At 44.2% G+C, this 20128-nt stretch overlaps 1 protein-coding gene across 2 annotated transcripts in view; it reads right to left on the minus strand.

Annotated features, from left to right (window-relative positions):
* Nucleotides 1-20128, minus strand: part of LOC139387615 (EFR3 homolog A (S. cerevisiae)) — a 265181-nt gene that overhangs the window by 89171 nt on the left and 155882 nt on the right. For both annotated transcript variants that reach the window (XM_071133989.1, XM_071133988.1), the window contains exons 9-10: nucleotides 3780-3858; nucleotides 2051-2186 (exon numbers count right to left, since the gene is read on the minus strand). In XM_071133989.1, the coding sequence (XP_070990090.1) occupies nucleotides 2051-2186; nucleotides 3780-3858 (215 nt within the window). The remainder of the gene's footprint in view (nucleotides 1-2050; nucleotides 2187-3779; nucleotides 3859-20128) is intronic.

Here is a 20128-nt window from a genome sequence, read left to right on the forward strand (position 1 = left end):
GATGAGGTTTGGGAGTTTGGGTTAACAGTGTATGCACTGTCATATGCATGTTTGTTGGAACGGGTCAGTCCTGTCGAGAGAGCGGTTTATTGGGAGGGAAAAAGAGGGCCAAATCATTGGGTTTAAATAAACATGCGATCAAAGTATCTTCCTCCTTCTAGTCTTCCTCTCCAAACTGAACATCTACTATTAAATCAAGGATTTATTGACAGTATTTTGTCTCCCATCATTACAGTAGCATTACCCCAAAAAGTTAAATGGCTAGCTTGTAGCTATCATACTGACAATAAAGATACATACTGTCAAAAACAGAAAAGTTGCGAGTTGACAGCGTAACCAAGCAGTTGTCACCAGCAACAAAATAATCATTGTCAAATAATTTCCTATGCATCCATCTACCCATAGACCCATCCATTGCCTACATCTAGATTAGCGTTTCTCAAATGTTTTTGTGCCAAGGCATTCCCGTTACTAATAAGCAAGCACTGATTAAGAAAATTACTAAAAACAGTTAAATCCCAGTGGACTGATAAGGAATTCAAAAATGGTATGGTTGAGAAAGGAGCCAAAAGGAATGGCTAGCTGCATTGAAAAATAATTTGAATAAAGTGAACTAAAATAAACTATGAAACAAAGATAAATTATATAAAGAATGAAAGTAAATAGCTTTGGAGCACCTTAAATGAATGGGTATCCATTCTTCTTCTGAGGGCTCTTGGCCAAAAATGATTGACAATTGCTTTTGTATTAAAAACACCCATTTTTGTAGGTGTTTTCCTTATGATATCTCCTAACACATAGAATTGTTTAAGATCGTAACAATATGGACCATCAAGTTATTTTATTCTAGGATCAGCTGGGGGTGGCAGGCAGCCGAGACATTAGAGAGGCGAGCCAGCAACGGGAGGGTTGCCAGTTCAAATCCCAGGGTCTGACGGGAAAACATTTGTCGGGAAGTCAGCTGGCAACTGGAAGGTTGCTGGTATCAAATTCTAGATGCCATTGCCTGCTTTTGTGCCCTTGAGCACTTAACCCCCACAACAACAGCTCGCCGGGCACCCAGTGTGGCAAACCCCCAAACCTCTCTAAAACCTGTACATGTCTTTTGGGTTAAAAGCGGTAGTCTAATTTCAGTTGGACATTGTGTGCAATTGACCAATACAGTGATCTTAATCAGAAACAAATATGTAAAAAAATATATATCATAATGAAACTTTAGAATTTGCCCTTGCTGTCATTATTTCAATACATATAAATAACAGACAAAGATACTTCAAATCTGGTAGGCCAAATTTCAATTTGAAGGAGCCTGTTTTGTCGTAGCTGAAATGCATTAGAAAGGTATCGGGAAGTTCAGGTAAAGTTCAACAGGTACTAATTGTGTGTGTGTGTGTAGAAAAGATCCTGCATTGCATTCAAATGATATTCTCAAAGTCCCTTCTAACGTGCCTTGAACGGCTTGGAGGGGAACAGAAGACATGTTCATGGGAGTTGTAGCTTTCAGGAATGGGGTCATAATAAAGTTAGAGCCAAATCTGTAGGAAGGAGTCAGAAACTGCTCGGTTTGTCACGACCGGTAAGCGGAGATCGAAGGTTACTCACATAACCGGGGTTCTATGAAATAAGAGGCGTATTCAGTGGACTGAGACAAATCATGCGCAATCAGTAGGACTTTGTCATGAGGAATATGCCGCGGACCTGAAGGCATTCCTCCGCAGAACTGGGTTTGAGAAAGGCTGATCTAGATGAAAATTTCACCCTGAGCCATCAATCTGTCATGTCAACAGATCCTCAGGTGTTTATAATCAGTTATACCCTATCCATCTCTAAACCAATTTACCTTTCCATCCATAGAGCTTATATAGCTGTGACTCATCTGACAGACCACATCATGTGTGTGTTCCAATTGACACCCTGTTCCCTATATAGTGCACAAATGTTGACCAGGAATCTATGGGCCCTGTCAAAAATAATGCACTGCAAATGGAATAGGGTGCCATTTGGGACGCAGCCTGTTGAGTCACTAGAGGCACTTCCCAAGCCAACTCACCGACGGAGCCTTTGGCTGCTATGGCGACCGTCTCGAGAAGGACCTGCACGATGCCGGCCCTCATGCGAGGGGTGTTCTTGTTGTGTGTGTCCAGGTGGCCCAGGACCTGCTGGATGACGTGGTGAGAGTGTTGGGCCTGGGAAAGACAGTGGGAGAGAATGAAAGGGGGAGGGAAGTGAAGATAAAAATACTTTAAGGTCGATGCACACACACACACACAGTTTGGAAACTAGTGTTAGCTACTGCAGCACCCCTGGAGCAAATTTAGAGGTTAATGTCTTGCTCAAGGGCACAATGGCAGGGGTGGGATTTGGGAGGTTTGGGGAAACAGTCGGTCTAATCTGTCGAGTTCAACACAACGTACATTTACCTTTATGAACATGTGTACTTAATTTGTCCTTTTTTATTTCCTTGTTTCTAAACACTAAAACAATCAGCAACAATCAATGTCCCCACTACATCCGAAAACGGACAGGTGGATGGACGAACAGACATACTGTTTCACTCAGAGACAAAGGTGTTGGGATGTTCTCTGCTATTGAGTGAACAGATTCACAAAGACAGACCAACACAGACAAAAACAAAGACAGGCGGACAGGCAAATAGACAGATCCTCTGTAGCTCAGCTGGGTAGAGCATGGCGCTTGAAACGCCAGAATTGTGGGTTCGATTTCCGGGACCACCCTCACGTAAAATATATGCAGACATGACTTACTGACCTTGGATAAAAGGCATATATATATGGTATTATATTATGACAGATGTACAGAGTTTATCTTGCCGATAGATAAACAATTTCTCTCTCAGACAGACCAGACACAGTCTCATCTAGCCAAGACACTAAAACCCAGACTAGGATTAGGGCTGACCCTGAGCACTGCTCAAACAAAGCTCTTAAAAACACGACACACCTCGCCCCGAGCCTCATCGATCGTCTCTTATCTGGCAAAGCCACCTAGGGCCACCTGGGGACTCCGGGCCGGCGGGCCAATTAAAAGAACAACGGAAAAGGAAGAGGAGAGCCAGACACATCTGAGGGGGGAGTGAGAGATCTAGGGGTGTCCCTTGGGTTAGACGAGGATAGTGTCTCTGTCTGTAAGTGAATAAGTGAGTGAGGGATGTATATGAACCAAGAGGTGTGGGTATATGATATACTGTATGTGCACTAGGAAGATTGAGTTAAGTTGGTGTGTTGAATATGGGGTTAATATGAGTGTTGCTGTTGTGAAATGTAGTTATTGAAGCTTTAATACTGCAGTAGGCTAACATATCCATGTGTGTGTGTGTAATCTAGTCAGAGTTTGTGGGAATAGCTTGTTCTCACAATTCAAAAAGCGATAACATGCAGAAGAGTGAACCAAACCCAACACTTCCCTTCTCCTTCAGGAAGTTCGCTCTCATGCAGAACTACCTGAATACAGACACACCTCCAATTTGCTTGAGTGCTCTCACCGATCCCACTGGGGAGTGGTGTCTAAGATCACGTGAGACTAACGTACGAACAGACAGAGACAGATTCTGATTCCATTGAGGGGGACAATGAAGGGAGTTTTAACTAACAACTGTAAAGTAAAGCAAGAGAGCCACAATCCAAATTCGACACCACACTAAGTAGACAATGAGGTAAAACGTCAACAAATTTAACTAACCAATTAAGATACCATTTAAGTGTCTCCCAATAGGTTAAGTGTTTCACAATACACTAAAATGCTATGACTGGAGAACCCACCTGTATGGAGTACATGATGATCCGGAAACAGGAAACAGCAAACTCGTTGGGCTCCCACAGCCGGTGGTTGTCCAGATGACTGGAGAGGGAAGAACACAAAGGAAACACATTTCAATGACATTATAGTACTGCACATAACAAATGGGACAACAAACTAAGTTGTTGAGAATAGATTAACACGATACATTACATGAAAAATGCATTCATATATTTCAGGCACTACAACTTTTATTATGGCCTTATTTGAGTCAAAATGGCTCATAGGTTCCTGCCCAATCTTCTGTTTCTGTAGTGTGAGGCAGCTTGCTGTCCAAGTACATCCCCTGGACAGGGGGTCTATTGCAGGGCTTGGGATACTTTCCTAATGTTCTATGTTATGTCATGCTTATATGTGTAATGTTTCACCCTCCTGAACAGAGCCCTATGAGCTACATTCCAGTGTACGTACTATTGTACCACTTCGAATACGTCGCCCCAATACGTTGCTTCATTCTAAATAGTATGCTAGTTTGGGGGGGAGCGAGAGAGAGAGAGAGAGTGGGCATCCGGAGGAAAAGGGAGCGAGGGAGAGTTTGCTAGTGTTTGGCCATCAAACAGACTGCATAGACTGGGTTTGCTTTTCTGCTTTGTTTTTGTTTTCCTCAGTGAGACATAAGTGTAAAAATGAGAAATTAAAGGGATGAGAGAGGTGAGGAGAGGACAAAGAGAGGAGAGAAGAGAGAGAGATGAAAGGGGTGTGAAGGGAATAAATAAAATAGCAAATTCACATCAGAGACAGCTGAATCCGTAGACGTATAGGGTGGACATGAGGATAAAGACACAGGCACATAAATACTGGAATCTCAGAGATATGAACACGTCAGGAATGGAGGTTGTTTGAAATTCCGTGTTATCTAAAGACCCAGTTCAACTGCATCTATTCGGTCGATTGGTCAGTCTGTAACTTAGGTTTACATCTTTGAGGTTCTACTGTATACTACACTGCTGCTGGGGCTTCAGTCTCCTTTACACTCAGTGTCACGCTACAATTACACTGATAATCATAGAGGATTGTCATGTTATACAGAGAAAAACATGGCCCTTTGGTGTAGGTTAAGTGTCTTAGCTATTCATGCCATAAAATCGCTCCCAATACTTTCTATGGGCCTCACCTAATATGGCCGACCAGTGACGTCAACACGTCCTGGTCACTTCCTGGCCCCTATCAAGATGGCTACTCACAAAGCTCGGAAGACTAATGCTCAATGAACTGTACCAATTGTATGGCCTATTTGTCCCATACTGAACAGGTGGACCACGGGCCGGATCCGGACTAAGAACAGAGTCAATACATGCTGCAGGTCCCAACCCCACAAAATTGCCCCCCCCCCCCCCCCTGGTATCACACACCAGACATTGCAAAATGTGTAGAATTGCATGATATTAGCTTTAAGAATGCTAAATTTTCTCTCTGCCCCATGAAAAAATGTCGATCACAAAACACCAGTATCAATGTCAACAGTGAAGAGGCGACTCCGGGAGGCTGGCCTTCTAGGCAGAGTTCCTCTGTCCAGTGTCTGTGTTATTTTGCTCATCTTAATATTTTATTTTTATTGGCCAGCCTGAGATACGGCTTTTTCTTTGCAACTCTGTCTTGAAGGCCAGCATCCCGGAGTCAACTCTTCACTGTTGACGTTGAGACTGGTGTTTTGCGGGTACTATTTAATGAAGCTGCCTATTGAGGACTTAGAGCCATTATGCGCTGTTCTGTGAAGGGAGTAGTACACAGCGTTGTACAACATCTTCAGTTTCTTGGCAATTTCTCACATGGAATAGCCTTCATTTCTAAGAACAAGAATAGACTGACGAGTTTCAGAAGAAAGTTATTTGTTTCTGGCCATTTTGAACCTGTAATCGAACCGACAAATGCTGATGCTCCAGATACTCAACTAGTCTAAAGGCCAGTTGTATTGCTTCTTTAATCAGAACAACAGTTTTCAGCTGTGCTAACATCATTTCAAAAGGGTTTTCTAATGATCAGTTAGCTAATCCAAGTTTATCATTGTGAAAGGCTAACACAACGTGCCATTGGAACACAGCGTTACTTCCGGCGCCGACAGAGATGGCCGCCTCGCGTTCCTAGGAAACTATGCAGTTTTTTGTTTTTTTTACGTGTTATTTCTTACATTAGTACCCCAGGTCATCTTAGGTTTCATTACATACAGTCGAGAAGAACTACTGAATATAAGATCAGCGTCAACTCACCATCAGTATGACCAAGAATATGTTTTTCGCGACGCGGATCCTGTGTTCTGCCTTACAAACAGGACAACGGAGTGGATTCCATGCAGCGACCCAAAAAAACGACTACGAAAAAGAGGGAAACGACTCCGGAGACGGGCACACCGTGCACCACTCCCTAGCATAGTTCTTGCCAATGTCCAGTCTCTTGACAACAAGGTTGATGAAATCCGAGCAAGGGTAGCATTCCAGAGGGACATCAGAGACTGTAACGTTCTTTGCTTCACGGAAACGTGGCTCAATGGAGAGACGCTATCCGAGGCGGTGCAGCCAACGGGTTTCTCCACGCATCGCGCAGACAGAAACAAACATCTTTCTGGTAAGAAGAGGGGCGGGGGCGTATGCCTTATGGCTAACGTGACATGGTGTGATGAAAGAAACATACAGGAACTCAAATCCTTCTGTTCACCTGATTTAGAATTCCTCACAATCAAATGTAGAACGCATTATCTACCAAGAGAATTCTCTTCGATTATAATCACAGCCGTATATATCCCCCCCCCCAAGCAGACGGCTCTGAACGAACTTTATTTAACTCTCTGCAAACTGGAAACGATTTATCCGGAGGCTGCATTCATTGTAGCTGGGGATTTTAACAAGGCTAATCTGAAAACAAGACTCCCTAAATTTTATCAGCATATCGATTGCGCAACCAGGGGTGGAAAGACCTTGGATCATTGTTACTCTAACTTCCGCGACGCATATAAGGCCCTGCCCCGCCCCCCTTTCGGAAAAGCTGACCACGACTCCATTTTGTTGATCCCTGCCTACAGACAGAAACTAAAACAAGAGGCTCCCACGCTGAGGTCTGTCCAACGCTGGTCCGACCAAGCTGACTCCACACTCCAAGACTGCTTCCATCACGTGGACTGGGACATGTTTCGTATTGCGTCAGATAACAATATTGACGAATACGCTGATTCGGTGTGCGAGTTCATTAGAACGTGCGTTGAAGATGCCGTTCCCATAGCAACGATTAAAACATTCCCTAACCAGAAACCGTGGATTGATGGCAGCATTCGCGTGAAACTGAAAGCGCGAACCACTGCTTTTAATCAGGGCAAGGTGACTGGTAACATGACCGAATACAGGCTGTGCAGCTATTCCCTCCGCAAGGCTATCAAACAAGCTAAGCGTCAGTACAGAGACAAAGTAGAATCTCAATTCAACGGCTCAGACACAAGAGGCATGTGGCAGGGTCTACAGTCAATCACGGACTACAGGAAGAAATCCAGCCCAGTCACGGACCAGGATGTCTTGCTCCCAGGCAGACTAAATAACTTTTTTGCCCGCTTTGAGGACAATACAGTGCCACTGACACGGCCTGAAACGAAAACATGCGGTCTCTCCTTCACTGCAGCCGAGGTGAGTAAAACATTTAAACGTGTTAACCCTCGCAAGGCTGCAGGCCCAGACGGCATCCCCAGCCGCGCCCTCAGAGCATGCGCAGACCAGCTGGCCGGTGTGTTTACGGACATATTCAATCAATCCCTATACCAGTCTGCTGTTCCCACATGCTTCAAGAGGGCCACCATTGTTCCTGTTCCCAAGAAAGCTAAGGTAACTGAGCTAAACGACTACCGCCCCGTAGCACTCACATCCGTCATCATGAAGTAGTTTTGAGAGACTAGTCAAGGACCATATCACCTCCACCCTACCTGACACCCTAGACCCACTCCAATTTGCTTACCGCCCAAATAGGTCCACAGACGATGCAATCTCAACCACACTGCACACTGCCCTAACCCATCTGGACAAGAGGAATACCTATGTGAGAATGCTGTTCATCGACTACAGCTCGGCATTCAACACCATAGTACCCTCCAAGCTCGTCATCAAGCTCGAGACCCTGGGTCTCGACCCCGCCCTGTGCAACTGGGTACTGGACTTCCTGACGGGCCGCCCCCAGGTGGTGAGGGTAGGCAACAACATCTCCTCCCCGCTGATCCTCAACACTGGGGCCCCACAAGGGTGCGTTCTGAGCCCTCTCCTGTACTCCCTGTTCACCCACGACTGCGTGGCCACGCACGCCTCCAACTCAATCATCAAGTTTGCGGACGACACAACAGTGGTAGGCTTGATTACCAACAACGACGAGACGGCCTACAGGGAGGAGGTGAGGGCCCTCGGAGTGTGGTGTCAGGAAAATAACCTCACACTCAACGTCAACAAAACTAAGGAGATGATTGTGGACTTCAGGAAACAGCAGAGGGAACACCCCCCGATCCACATCGATGGAACAGTAGTGGAGAGGGTAGCAAGTTTTAAGTTCCTCGGCATACACATCACAGACAAACTGAATTGGTCCACTCACACAGACAGCATCGTGAAGAAGGCGCAGCAGCGCCTCTTCAACCTCAGGAGGCTGAAGAAATTCGGCTTGTCACCAAAAGCACTCACAAACTTCTACAGATGCACAATCGAGAGCATCCTGTCGGGCTGTATCACCGCCTGGTACGGCAACTGCTCCTCCCTCAACCGTAAGGCTCTCCAGAGGGTAGTGAGGTCTGCACAACACATCACCGGGGGAAAACTACCTGCCCTCCAGGACACCTACACCACCCGATGTTACAGGAAGGCCATAAAGATCATCAAGGACATCAACCACCCGAGCCACTGCCTGTTCACCCCGCTATCATCCAGAAGGCGAGGTTAGTACAGGTGCATCAAAGCTGGGACCGAGAGACTGAAAAACAGCTTCTATCTCAAGGCCATCAGACTGTTAAACAGCCACCACTAACATTGAGTGGCTGCTGCCAACACACTGACACTGACTCAACTCCAGCCACTTTAATAATGGGAATTGATAGGAAATGATGTAAATATATCACTAGCCACTTTAAACAACGCTACCTTATATAATGTTACTTACCCTACATTATTCATCTCATATGCATACGTATATACTGTACTCTATATCATCGACTGCATCCTTATGTAATACATGTATCACTAGCCACTTTAACTATGCCACTTTGTTTACATACTCATCTCATATGTATATACTATACTCGATACCATCTACTGTATCTTGCCTATGCTGTACCATCACTCATTCATATATCCTTATGTACATATTCTTTATCCCCTTACACTGTGTTTAAGACAGTAGTTTTGGAATTGTTAGTTAGATTACTTGTTGGTTATTACTGCATTGTCGGAACTAGAAGCACAAGCATTTCGCTACACTCGCATTAACATCTGCTAACCATGTGTATGTGACAAATAAAATTTGATTTGATTTGAGGAGGGATGGTTGCACCTATGTAGATATTCAATTTTTAAAAACATCTGCTGTTTCCAGCTACAATAGTCATTTACAACATTAATGTCTACACTGTATTTCTGATCAATTTTATGTTCTTTTAAAGGACATTGTTTTTTTTGCTTTTCTTTCAAAAACAAGGAGATTTCTAAGTGGCCCCAAACTTTTGAACGGTAGTGTACTCCATCACTGGTCCTTCGTGGGACGCTGAAACTGGCTAGAGAGTTGTGGAGGTGATTCCAGGATCCTGGGATAAACCACAGCTTTCACTATTTTGGTAGCGTAGTCTGTAAAGACAAATAATAAACAGGCATTTCAAGAATATTGGCAGACTAACAATATATATTTTTTTATATCATTTCACTAGAAAGAATATAAAGAACTCTTACTGTTGGTGGGTTTGGTCTTCTCTGGCCGAATTGTCAACCCTTTATTTTTGTATTTAACATTTACGTAACAGGGCAAGTCAGTTAAGAACAAATTTTTATTTACAATGACGGCCAAACCCTAACCCGGGTGACGCTGGCCCTTCTTGGCATTTGGGACAGAGGGGGAGTACTTGAGCAGGTTGTCTTTTCTCACTGCCTGCATCCATCCACTGTTCTCATTGTAATGCAAGGCTGCAAGGTATGATCTAACCCCCCCCAGATAAAAAAAAACACAGGATACATTTGACGGGTTGGCGACATTTGAGAGACAACCAATAGAAATGGCTGTGATACACTTGACTACAATAATGACAATTTCAGCAGTTAGAACAATTCTTATTTTTAAGCTCTGCATGCATTCCATTGTAGGAGAAGGCGGTGTGCTTTGGCACGAAGTGCAGCATCAGAGAGTGGTATGCCTCTAACCCTGATGGCTGGTCGTCAGTGTGGATATTTGGAAGATGTCCTTCAGGATCAAGGCCCCATGTAGAATCTTCTCCTACCCCACTACATATAAAAAGAGAAATAACCATTATATTTTAAAATGGGCTGTTCTGCAAAAACAAATGTACTACATGTAGGATATGGACACTTACTTGGTTTCAGCCAGTCCTTTGTCCGTTCCTCTGCTTGCAGTGGTGCATGAGGACACAAAGGCATGAGTGGCATCGGTAGGTTGGTGTGTTGGTTCTGTATGTGGTACAGTCCAACATTCCATTTTGGCACAATCATTTCCCTGCTTTCTTCAGGAGACATTGCACATGACCAGTAGAGATAGTTGATAATGGAGTTCTACCACAGTGCTTGTCTTGCGTAGAACTAATCACAGAAGAATATGAACATATAATACAAATGTACACATAGATGAGTAGAATAATCCTACCCAGTTACATCATGACCATAAAAAAAATGTATTTCTTACATTTAGCCAAATATGAAGCGATACTTTGTATCTGGCATGTTCTCCTGGATCCATTTAATGATCTGCCTATTTTGGTCAATGATGAGGGTTTCAACCACTAGCTCAGCACTGTCAACAAACTACTTAGTCCTCTTCAACCCCTCCAGCTCAGACAATGTGATGTCCATCGTCTTATTGCTCTAAGATAAACAAAAAAATACACGCCAATGAAATTAAGCAAATTGGGACAGAACCATATTGTTGATTGTTTGACATCCTAGACATATTTTAGTATGTGAACACAAGCTAAATCTGCTCAGGTTTTATGATAATAAATTACTTGTATTGTATCATGCTTCTGTCTATAACGTGAGCTGTTCAGTATGTGTTGACAGTCCTTCCTACCGCGCCGTTTTTGAATGTTAGCCATCGAGAACTACAAAAGATATGCTAAATTCTCAACAACATTGATGAACTGAATTTAGCAGGCATGATCGACAGATCATTGACTCAAATGATGTCAATTAGCCTATCAGAAATGTCTAAAGCCATTACATGATGTCCTGGAATTTTCCAAGCTGTTTAAAGGCACAGTAGTCAACTTAGTTTATGTAAACTTCTGACCCACTGGAATTGTCATACAGTGAGTTACACGTTAAATAATCTGTCTGTAAACAATTGTTGGAACAATTACTTGTGTCATGCACAAAGTAGATGTCCTAACCGACTTGCCAAAACTATAGTTCGTTAACAAGACATTTGTGGAGTGATTGAATAACGAGTTTTAATGACTCAATAACTAAGAATCAGCTATCAGAGCAGCTTACAGATCATTGCACCTGTACATATCCCATCTGTAAATAGCCCATCAGGAAGTTAAAGATTGGTCGCAAATAGGTCTTCCAAATGGACAATGACCCCAAGCATACTTCCAAAGTTGTGGCAAAATGGCTTAAGGACAACAAAGTCAAGTTATTGGAGTGGCCATCACAAATCCCTGACCTCAATTCTATAGAAACTTTGTGGACACAACTGAAAAAGCATGTGCAGGCAAGGAGGCCTTACAAACCTGACTCAGTTATACCAGCTCTGTCAGGAGGAATTGGCCTAAATTCACCCAAGTTATTGTGGGAAGCTTGTGGAAGGCTACCTGAAATGTTTGACACACTTAAAACAATTTAAAGGCAATGCTACCAAAAACTAATTGAGTGTATGTAAACTTCTGACCCACTGGGAATGTGATGAAAGAAAGAAAATATTAAATAAATCTCTCTCTTTACTATTATTCTGACATTTCACATTCTTAAAATAAAATGGTGATCCTAACTGACCTAAGACAGGGAATTTTTAAATGTCAAGAATTGTGTCAAGAATGTCAAGAATTGGATTAGATGCATGTGAACTTCCGACATCAACTGTAGATGACCTCGAGCCAGTGGGTTTGGAGACGACTATGAAGCAAAGGCCAGCCAACGACAGCATACAGGTTGCATGTGTGGGTAACGTATATGTGGCTTTGGTGACGAAACGGGTGGCACTGTGATAGACTGCATCCAATTTGCTGAGTAGAGTGTTGGAGGCTATTTTGTAAATGACATCGCCAAAGTCAAGGATCGGTAGGATAGTCATTTTTACGAGGGTTTGTTTGGCAGCATGAGTGAAGGGATGCTTTGTTGAGAAATAGGAAGGCAATTATAGATTTAATTTTGGATTGGAGATGCTCAATATGAGTCTGGAAGTAGAGTTTACAGTCTAAACAGACACCTAGGTATTTGTAGTTGTCCACATATTCTAAGTCAGAACCGTCCAGAGTAGTGATGCTAGGCCGGCGGGCAGGGGCGGGCAGTGATTGGTTAAAGAGCATGCATGTAGTTTTACTTGCATTTAAGAGCAGTTGGAGACCACGGAAGGTATGGCATTGAAGCTCGTCTGGAGGTTAGTTAACACAGTGTCCAAAGAAGCGTCAGAAGTATACAGAATGGTGTCATCTGCGTAGAGGTGGTTCAGAGAATATCCAGCCGCCAGAGCAACATCATTGATGTATACAGAGAAAAGAGTAGGCCCTAGAATTGAACACTGTGGCACCCCCATAGAGACTGCCAGAAGTTCGGCAACAGGCCCTCCGATTTAACACACTGAACTCTGAGAAGTAGCTCGGAAACCAGATTGCATAGTGGAGAAGGTACAGTGGGATTCAAAATGGTCGGTGATCTGTTTGTTAACTTGGCTTTCGAAGACCTTACAAAGGCAGGGTAGGATAGATATGTCTATAACAGTTTGGGTCTAGAGTGTCTCCCCCTTTGAAGAGGGGGATGACCACGGCAGCATTCCAATCTTTGGGGATCTCAGACGATATGAAAGACAGGTTGAACAGGCTAGTAATAGTGGTTGCAACAATTGCGGTGAATAATTTTAGAAAGAGAGGGTCCAGATTGTCTGGCCCAGCTGATTTGTAGGGGTCCAGATTTTGCAGCTCTTTCAGAACATCAGCTATCTGGATTTGGGTGAAGGAGGAATGGGGAGGCTTGTGCAAGTTGGGGGTGCAGAGCTGTTGACCGGGGTAGGGGTAGCCAGGTGGAAAGCATGGCCAGCCGTAGAAAACTGCTTATTGAAATTCTTGATTATCATAGATTTATTGGTGGTGACAGTGTTTCCTAGCCTCAGTGCAGTGGGCAGCTGGTAGAAGGTACTCTTATTCTCCATGGACGTTACAGTGTCCCAGAACGTTTTTGAGTTTGTGCTACAGGATGCAAATTTCTGTCAGGAAAGCAAAGGCTAGCTTTTTCAAACTGCCTGTGTATATTGATTCAGAACTTCCCTGAAAAGTTGCATATCGTGGGGGCTATTCAATGCTAATGCAGTACGCCACAGGATGTTTTTGTGCTGGTCAAGGGAAGTCAGGTCTGGAGTGAACCAAGGGCTATATCTGTTCCTGGTTCTACATTTTTTGAATGGGGCATGCTAATTTAAGATGGTGAGGAAAGCACTTTCAAAGAATAATCAGTTATCCTCTACTGACGGAATGAGGTCAATATCTTTCCAGGAAACCCGGGCCAGGTCGATTAGAAAAGCCTGCTCGCTGAATCTTTTTTAGAGAGCATTTGACTGTGATGAGGGGTGGTCATTTGACCGCGGACTCATTACAGATGCAGGCAATGAGGCAGTGATTGCTGAGATCCTGGTTGAAGACAGCAGAGGTGTATTTAGAGAGCAGGTTGGTCAGGATGATATCTATGAGGGTGCTCGAGTTTACGGATTTGGGGTTGTACCTGGTAGGTTCCATGATAATTTGGGTGAGATTGAGGGCATCTAGCTTAGATTGTAAAACAGCCAGGATGTTAAGCATATCCCAGTTTATGTCACCTAACAGTACAAACTCTGAAGATAAATGGGGGGATATTAATTCACATATGGTGTCCAGTGTGCAGCTGGGGGCTGAGGGGAGTCTAACAAGCGGCAACAGTGAGAGACATATTTCTGGAAAGGTGGATTTTTAAAAGTAGAAGCTCAAACTGTTTGGGCACAGACCTGGATAGCATGACAGAACTCTGCAGGCTGTCTCTGAAGTAGATTGCAACCACCCCATTTGGCAGTTCTATCTTGGCGGAAAATGTTATAGTTGGGGATGGAAATTTCAGAATTTTTGGTGGCCTTCCTATGCCAAGATTCAGACACGGCTAGGACATCTGGGCTGGCGGAGTGTACTAAAGCAGTGAAGAAAAAAAAACTTAGGGAGGAGGCTTCTGATGTTAACATGCATGAAACCAAGGCTTTTACGGTTAAAGAAGTCAACAAATGATAGCGCCTGGGGAATAGGAGAGGAAATGGGGGCTACAGGGCCTGGGTTAACCTCTACATCACCAGAGGAACAGAGGAAGAGTAGGATAAGGGTACGGCTAAAGGCTATAAGAACTGGTCGTCTAGTGTGTTGGGGACAGAGAATAAAAGGAGCAGATTTCTGGGTTCAAGGCATAATGTACAGACAATGGTACGGTAGGATGTGAGTACAGCGGAGGTAAACCTATGCGTTGCGTGATGATGAGAGGTTTCGCCTCTGGAAGCATCAATTCACATAGGTGAGGTCTCCGCATGTTTGTGGGGCAGGACGAAAGAGCTATCTAAGGCAATTTTAGCGGGACTGAGGGCTCTACAGTTAAATAAAACAATAAACACTAGCCAAGACAGCAGTAGACAAGGCATATTGACATTAGAGAGAGGCATAAAGCAATCACAGGTGTTGATCAGGAGAGCTAAGACAATGGGTAAATGGCGAAGAAAGGGCAGAGCGGGTCAGTTAGGTACATACAGGACCTGAGTTTGAGGCTGGGGCCGACAGGTAAACAAAATGAGGTACTGTGTTATTGAAACAGTCCATGGGGCATCAGCTGTGTAGCCGAGTGGTCATAGTGTCAAAAGAGTAGCAATAGGTGAGACAGGGTGCTGTACGGTATTCACTACTACACTGGGCGAGGAGGGGACAAAGCATTCAGAAAAAGCTTAACGGGCCGGGGCTAGTAGATGGTTACAGAATAGCCTGTTGAGACGACATCGGGCGATCACATCGGCAGTCCAGTCGTGATGGACCGGCAGGGGCTCCGTGTCGACAATAAAAGGGTCCAGGCCAATTGGAAAAGGAGGCTAGCTGGCAGCTAGCTAGGAGTATTGATCTAGTGTAATGATCCAGAGAGGCAGGAATCCGGTGATATGGTGGAGAGAAGCAGTGAGATTAAGAAGTGAGATTAAGATATACTGTATATATACGAAAAAAGACTGGCTATTTACAAGGGTTAAGACACGGGATATGACAAAGACAGATATACACGTCCTACTGCGCCGACATCTTGGATTTTAAATGTATGTCAAGAAGCAGTGCGGCTTGGCAGGGTCGTTTTTCAGGGGGACGCATGGTGCTCGACCTTTGCCTCTCCCAAGTCCAGCACTGGGACAAAACTGTCATTGAGTGGCTGCTGCCATACATGTAAAACATGTATCACTAGCCACTTTAAACAATGCCACTTAATATAATGTCTACATACCCTACATTACTCATCTCATATGTATATACTGTACTCGATACCATCTACTGCATCTTGCCTATGCCATTCTGTACCATCACTCATTCATATATCTTTATGTACATATTCTTCATCCCTTTACACTTGTGTGTATAAGGTAGCTGTTGTGAAATTGTTAGGTTAGATTACTCGTTGGTTATTACTGCATTGTCGGAACTAGACGCACAAGCATTTCGCTACACTCGCATTAACATCTGCTAACCATGTGTATGTGACAAATAAAATTTGATTTGATTTGAGGAGGGATGGTTGCACCTATGTAGATATTCAATTTTTAAAAACATCTGCTGTTTCCAGCTACAATAGTCATTTACAACATTAACAATGTCTACACTGTATGTGACAAATAAAATTTGAATTGACTACCAATTGGGGAGAAAAAGGGGTAAAAGTACAAACAAAAAAAGGAAAAAGGAAAAATAGTCAATGAGCTCTAAATTAAGACCATTCTACTGCCAGTGTTTGTCTATGGAGATCGCATGGCTGTGTGCTCGATTATATATTCCTGTCAGCCATGTTTGGCTGAAAAAGCCGAATCCACTAATTTGAAAGGCTGTCCACATATCATTGTAGATATAGTGTATATTCCATTTCGTCTGTCCATTAATTAACCTCTTAGATCTCTAGGGGCGCTATTTCATTTTTGGATAAAAAACGTTCCCGTTTTAAGCGCGATATTTTGTCACGAAAAGATGCTCGACTATGCATATTCTTGACAGTTTTGGAAAGAAAACACTCTGAAGTTTCAGAATCTGCAAAGATTTTGTCTGTAAGTGCCCCAGAACTCATTCTACAGGCGAAACCAAGATGATGCATCACCCAGGAATTAGCAGAATTTCTGAAGCTCTGTTTTCCATTCTCTCCTTATATGGCTGTGATTGCGCAACGAATGAGCCTACACTTTCTGTCGTTCGCCCAAGGTCTTAGCAGCATTGTGACGTATTTGTAGGCATATCATTGGAAGATTGACCATAAGAGACTACATTTTCCAAGTGTCCGCCTGGTGTCCTGCGTCGAATTCGGTGCGCAATTGCCAGCTGCTTCTACTTTACCATTTGATTCAGGGGAGAAAGCATGTGTCCAAGAACGATGTATCAATGAAGAGATATGTGAAAAACACCTTGATGATTGATTCTAAACAACGTTTGCCATGTTTTCAGTCGATATTATGGAGTTAATTTGGAAAAAAGTTTGCGTTTTGAGGACTGAATTTTCAGATTTTTTTTGGTAGCCAAATGTGATGTATAAAACGGAGCTATTTCTAATACACAAAGAATCTTTTTGGAAAAACTGAGCATCTGCTATCCAACTGAGAGTATCCTCATTGAAAACATCAGAAGTTCTTCAAAGGTAAATTATTTTATTTGAAGGCTTTTATGTTTTTGTTGAAATGTTGCGTGCTGGATGCTAACGCTAATGCTAACGCTAAATCCTTTGTTTGCTAGCTACTGTTACACAAATTATTGTTTTCCTATGGTTGAGAAGCATATTTTGAAAATCTGAGATGACAGTTTTGTTTACAAAAGGCTAAGCTTGCGAGATGGCATATTTATTTCATTTAATTTGCGATTTTCATGAATAGTTAACGTTGCGTTATGGTAATGAGCTTGAGGCTGTAGTCACGATACCGGATCCGGGTTTGGGAGATCAGAGAGGTTAAAGAAAACTATTCCATCAGTCTACATCCTATTATCGTGTGTGTGTGCCTGTTTGTGGTAATAAACCTGTGTGGACTGTAATCTTCTCCTACTGGTCATTCACCCTTTTAACACAAGGATGCAGGCCGATTGTACATATATATAAAAAACGGCACCTCTTTCTGAGTCTACCACCAGTTGGTGGCTCTCTTTTTCAGTCTCACTGGGGCGGCTCCCCCTCTCACTGGGCACTGGGGCGGCTCCCCCTCTCACTGGGGCGGCTCCCCCTCTCACTGGGGCGGCTCCCCCTCTCACTGGGGCGGCTCCCCCTCTCACTGGCCGGCTCCCCCTCTCACTGGCCGGCTCTCCCCCCCTTGCTATCTGGCCATCTCTGCCTCTCACTGGCTCCGCCTCACTGGCCGTATCTCCCCTTCACTGGCCGGCTCTCCCCCTCACCGGCTCCCCCTTCCTCTCTGGCCTTCTCTCCCCGCCTTGCTCTCTGGCCGTCTCCCTCAGCCTTACCCTCGCTATCCATTTCCGCCCTCCACCTCCCTCTGCCTGCCTCGCTCTCCCGCTGCCTGCCTCGCTCTCCCGCTGCCCTCCATCACTCCCGCTGCCCTCCATCTCTCCCGCTGCCCTCCATCTCTCCCGCTGCCCTCCATCTCTCCCGCTGCCCTCCATCTCTCCCGCTGCCCTCCATCTCTCCCTACTCAGAGGCATGGGGGAAAACCAGCCATCTGGTGAGCTGGAGCAGAGAGAGAGGAGGCTCACTGTGTCATAATGGGCCTACCGTCGTCACGGTGACGTCAATCCAACCCTAGCCAACCCCTCTTCCTCTTCAACCCCCCCCCCCCCCCTCCTAACCCCTGCTATTTTTAGACCTGACTTCAAGATGCATTTCTCTCATTTTTCTCTCCTGGGTCTGTTGTAGAGTTGGGAAGTCTTGAGTAATGGTGTCAGTTTCTGTAGCAACACAAGACAAAAGGGTTGCCTGGGTCATGTTCATTAGGCACCAAATAGAAGAAAACGAGACAGATAGGGACTACCTGGACTTGTACAATACGAAAGGCTCCTTTTCACTTTCCATTTAAAAACATTATGTATGTTATGGTGGGCCCTACTGAACACCACCCTAGTTTAACTCAGCCGTGTCACTTGCAATATATTCCATGACAAGTCATTTGTGCGCAGTTGAACTCAGTTAAAGAGTGAATTGACTGGTACACATATAGACTGAATTTCAGTTGAATTGAAATGTACTGAACCAATCTTAGGTTGCCTCTTTCTACATAGGCTGATGGGACCAAATAGATATATAATACATAGATATACACAGTGTACAAAACATTAAGAACACCTTCCTTTTGCCCTCAGAACAGACTCAATTCGCCAGGGCATGGACCCTACAATGTGTCGAAAGCGTTCCACAGGGATGCTGGCCCATGATGACTCCAATGCTTCTCACAGTCGTGCCAAGTCGGCTGGATGTCCTTTGCGTGGTGGACCATTCTTGACACACACCCATCTTCGCTTTCACCTGGTCAGTCTGTGTTTTGTACACAGTGTACATACTGAAATTGTTCTGTTTAACTATATAGATGGGACATCGCATTGCAAGCGCAATTTAAACCGTATAGCCTTTTGTCTCATCCACTAGTCCAATCCAAAACAAATAGCAATAAGTGTTACGATTTCGCTCAGAACATTTTCGCTGAATCAGAAGTGTTAACTGCATTATCTTTCTCCAAGATCGCATAGCAGTTCAGACGTCTTTTGTCCTCGTCTTGTCGTGTCCTGTATATATATATATTTACAACTTTTTTCACATACATTTTATTTTTATTTTCCATCAACTCATCTTCTAAACACTCTCCTGCAACCAGCCTCACCAATTTATATTTATAAAAAAGTATTATTTACCTCAGATCTGTAATCCTCCAAGAAGCTAGCCAGAAACTCAAAGAAGCTAGCCAGAAACTAGCCAGAAGCTAGCCAGGAGCTAATCCAGAAGCTAATCAGAAGCTAGTTAGCTTCTTTACTGGCAAATCGTTAGTATTCAGCTAACCACGGTTTGTGGTCATCAGCTATCCTTTAGCTCGAAAATCTATCGAAAATCTATCGCCAGTTTTGTACGGCGCAGCGCGGCTCGGAACGGAACATACCGGACCAATTTTTCTCTCCATGTCCCTGGATTTCAACTGCTCTCTGGACATTCATACCCGGATCTCACAGCTAGCTAGCTGCTATCCGTGTGACAGTCGGCTTTCGTCGATTCCGGAGCAAACATTGATTGTTCCGGTGCTAGCCAGCTCCGTCAATCACTCCTGAGTTCCATCATTCACTCCTGGGCTGCAGTCACCTATCCGGACCCGTTTCACTGCCTACGCGGAGCCCCACCGGGCCTTCACAACTGGACTGCCGACGTTATCTACCTGAATGAGATCCGGCTGGCTCCTCTGTCGCGACGTTACCTGAACGCCCATCTGCGGCCCGCTAACCGTTAGCTGTCTTACCGGCTGCTATCTGAATAGACAATCGGACAATTTATTTATTTTTATTATTATTATGTTTTCTTCTCGGGCCTCTATAACTATATCTATTGTTCTTATTTTTGTTGTTGTTGTGTGATTTGGATTAATCCCCTCTACCACACGGAACCCCACTAATCTACTGACCGAACGCAAGAGGTGGTTAACAACAGACTCCTATGCTAGCTTGCTACCGGTTGGCCTGGCTAGCTGTCTAAATCGCCGTGACCCTCAA

The sequence above is a fragment of the Oncorhynchus clarkii genome, chromosome 28 (assembly GCF_045791955.1).
Source record: "Oncorhynchus clarkii lewisi isolate Uvic-CL-2024 chromosome 28, UVic_Ocla_1.0, whole genome shotgun sequence".
Classification (NCBI taxonomy): Eukaryota; Metazoa; Chordata; class Actinopteri; order Salmoniformes; family Salmonidae; genus Oncorhynchus; species Oncorhynchus clarkii.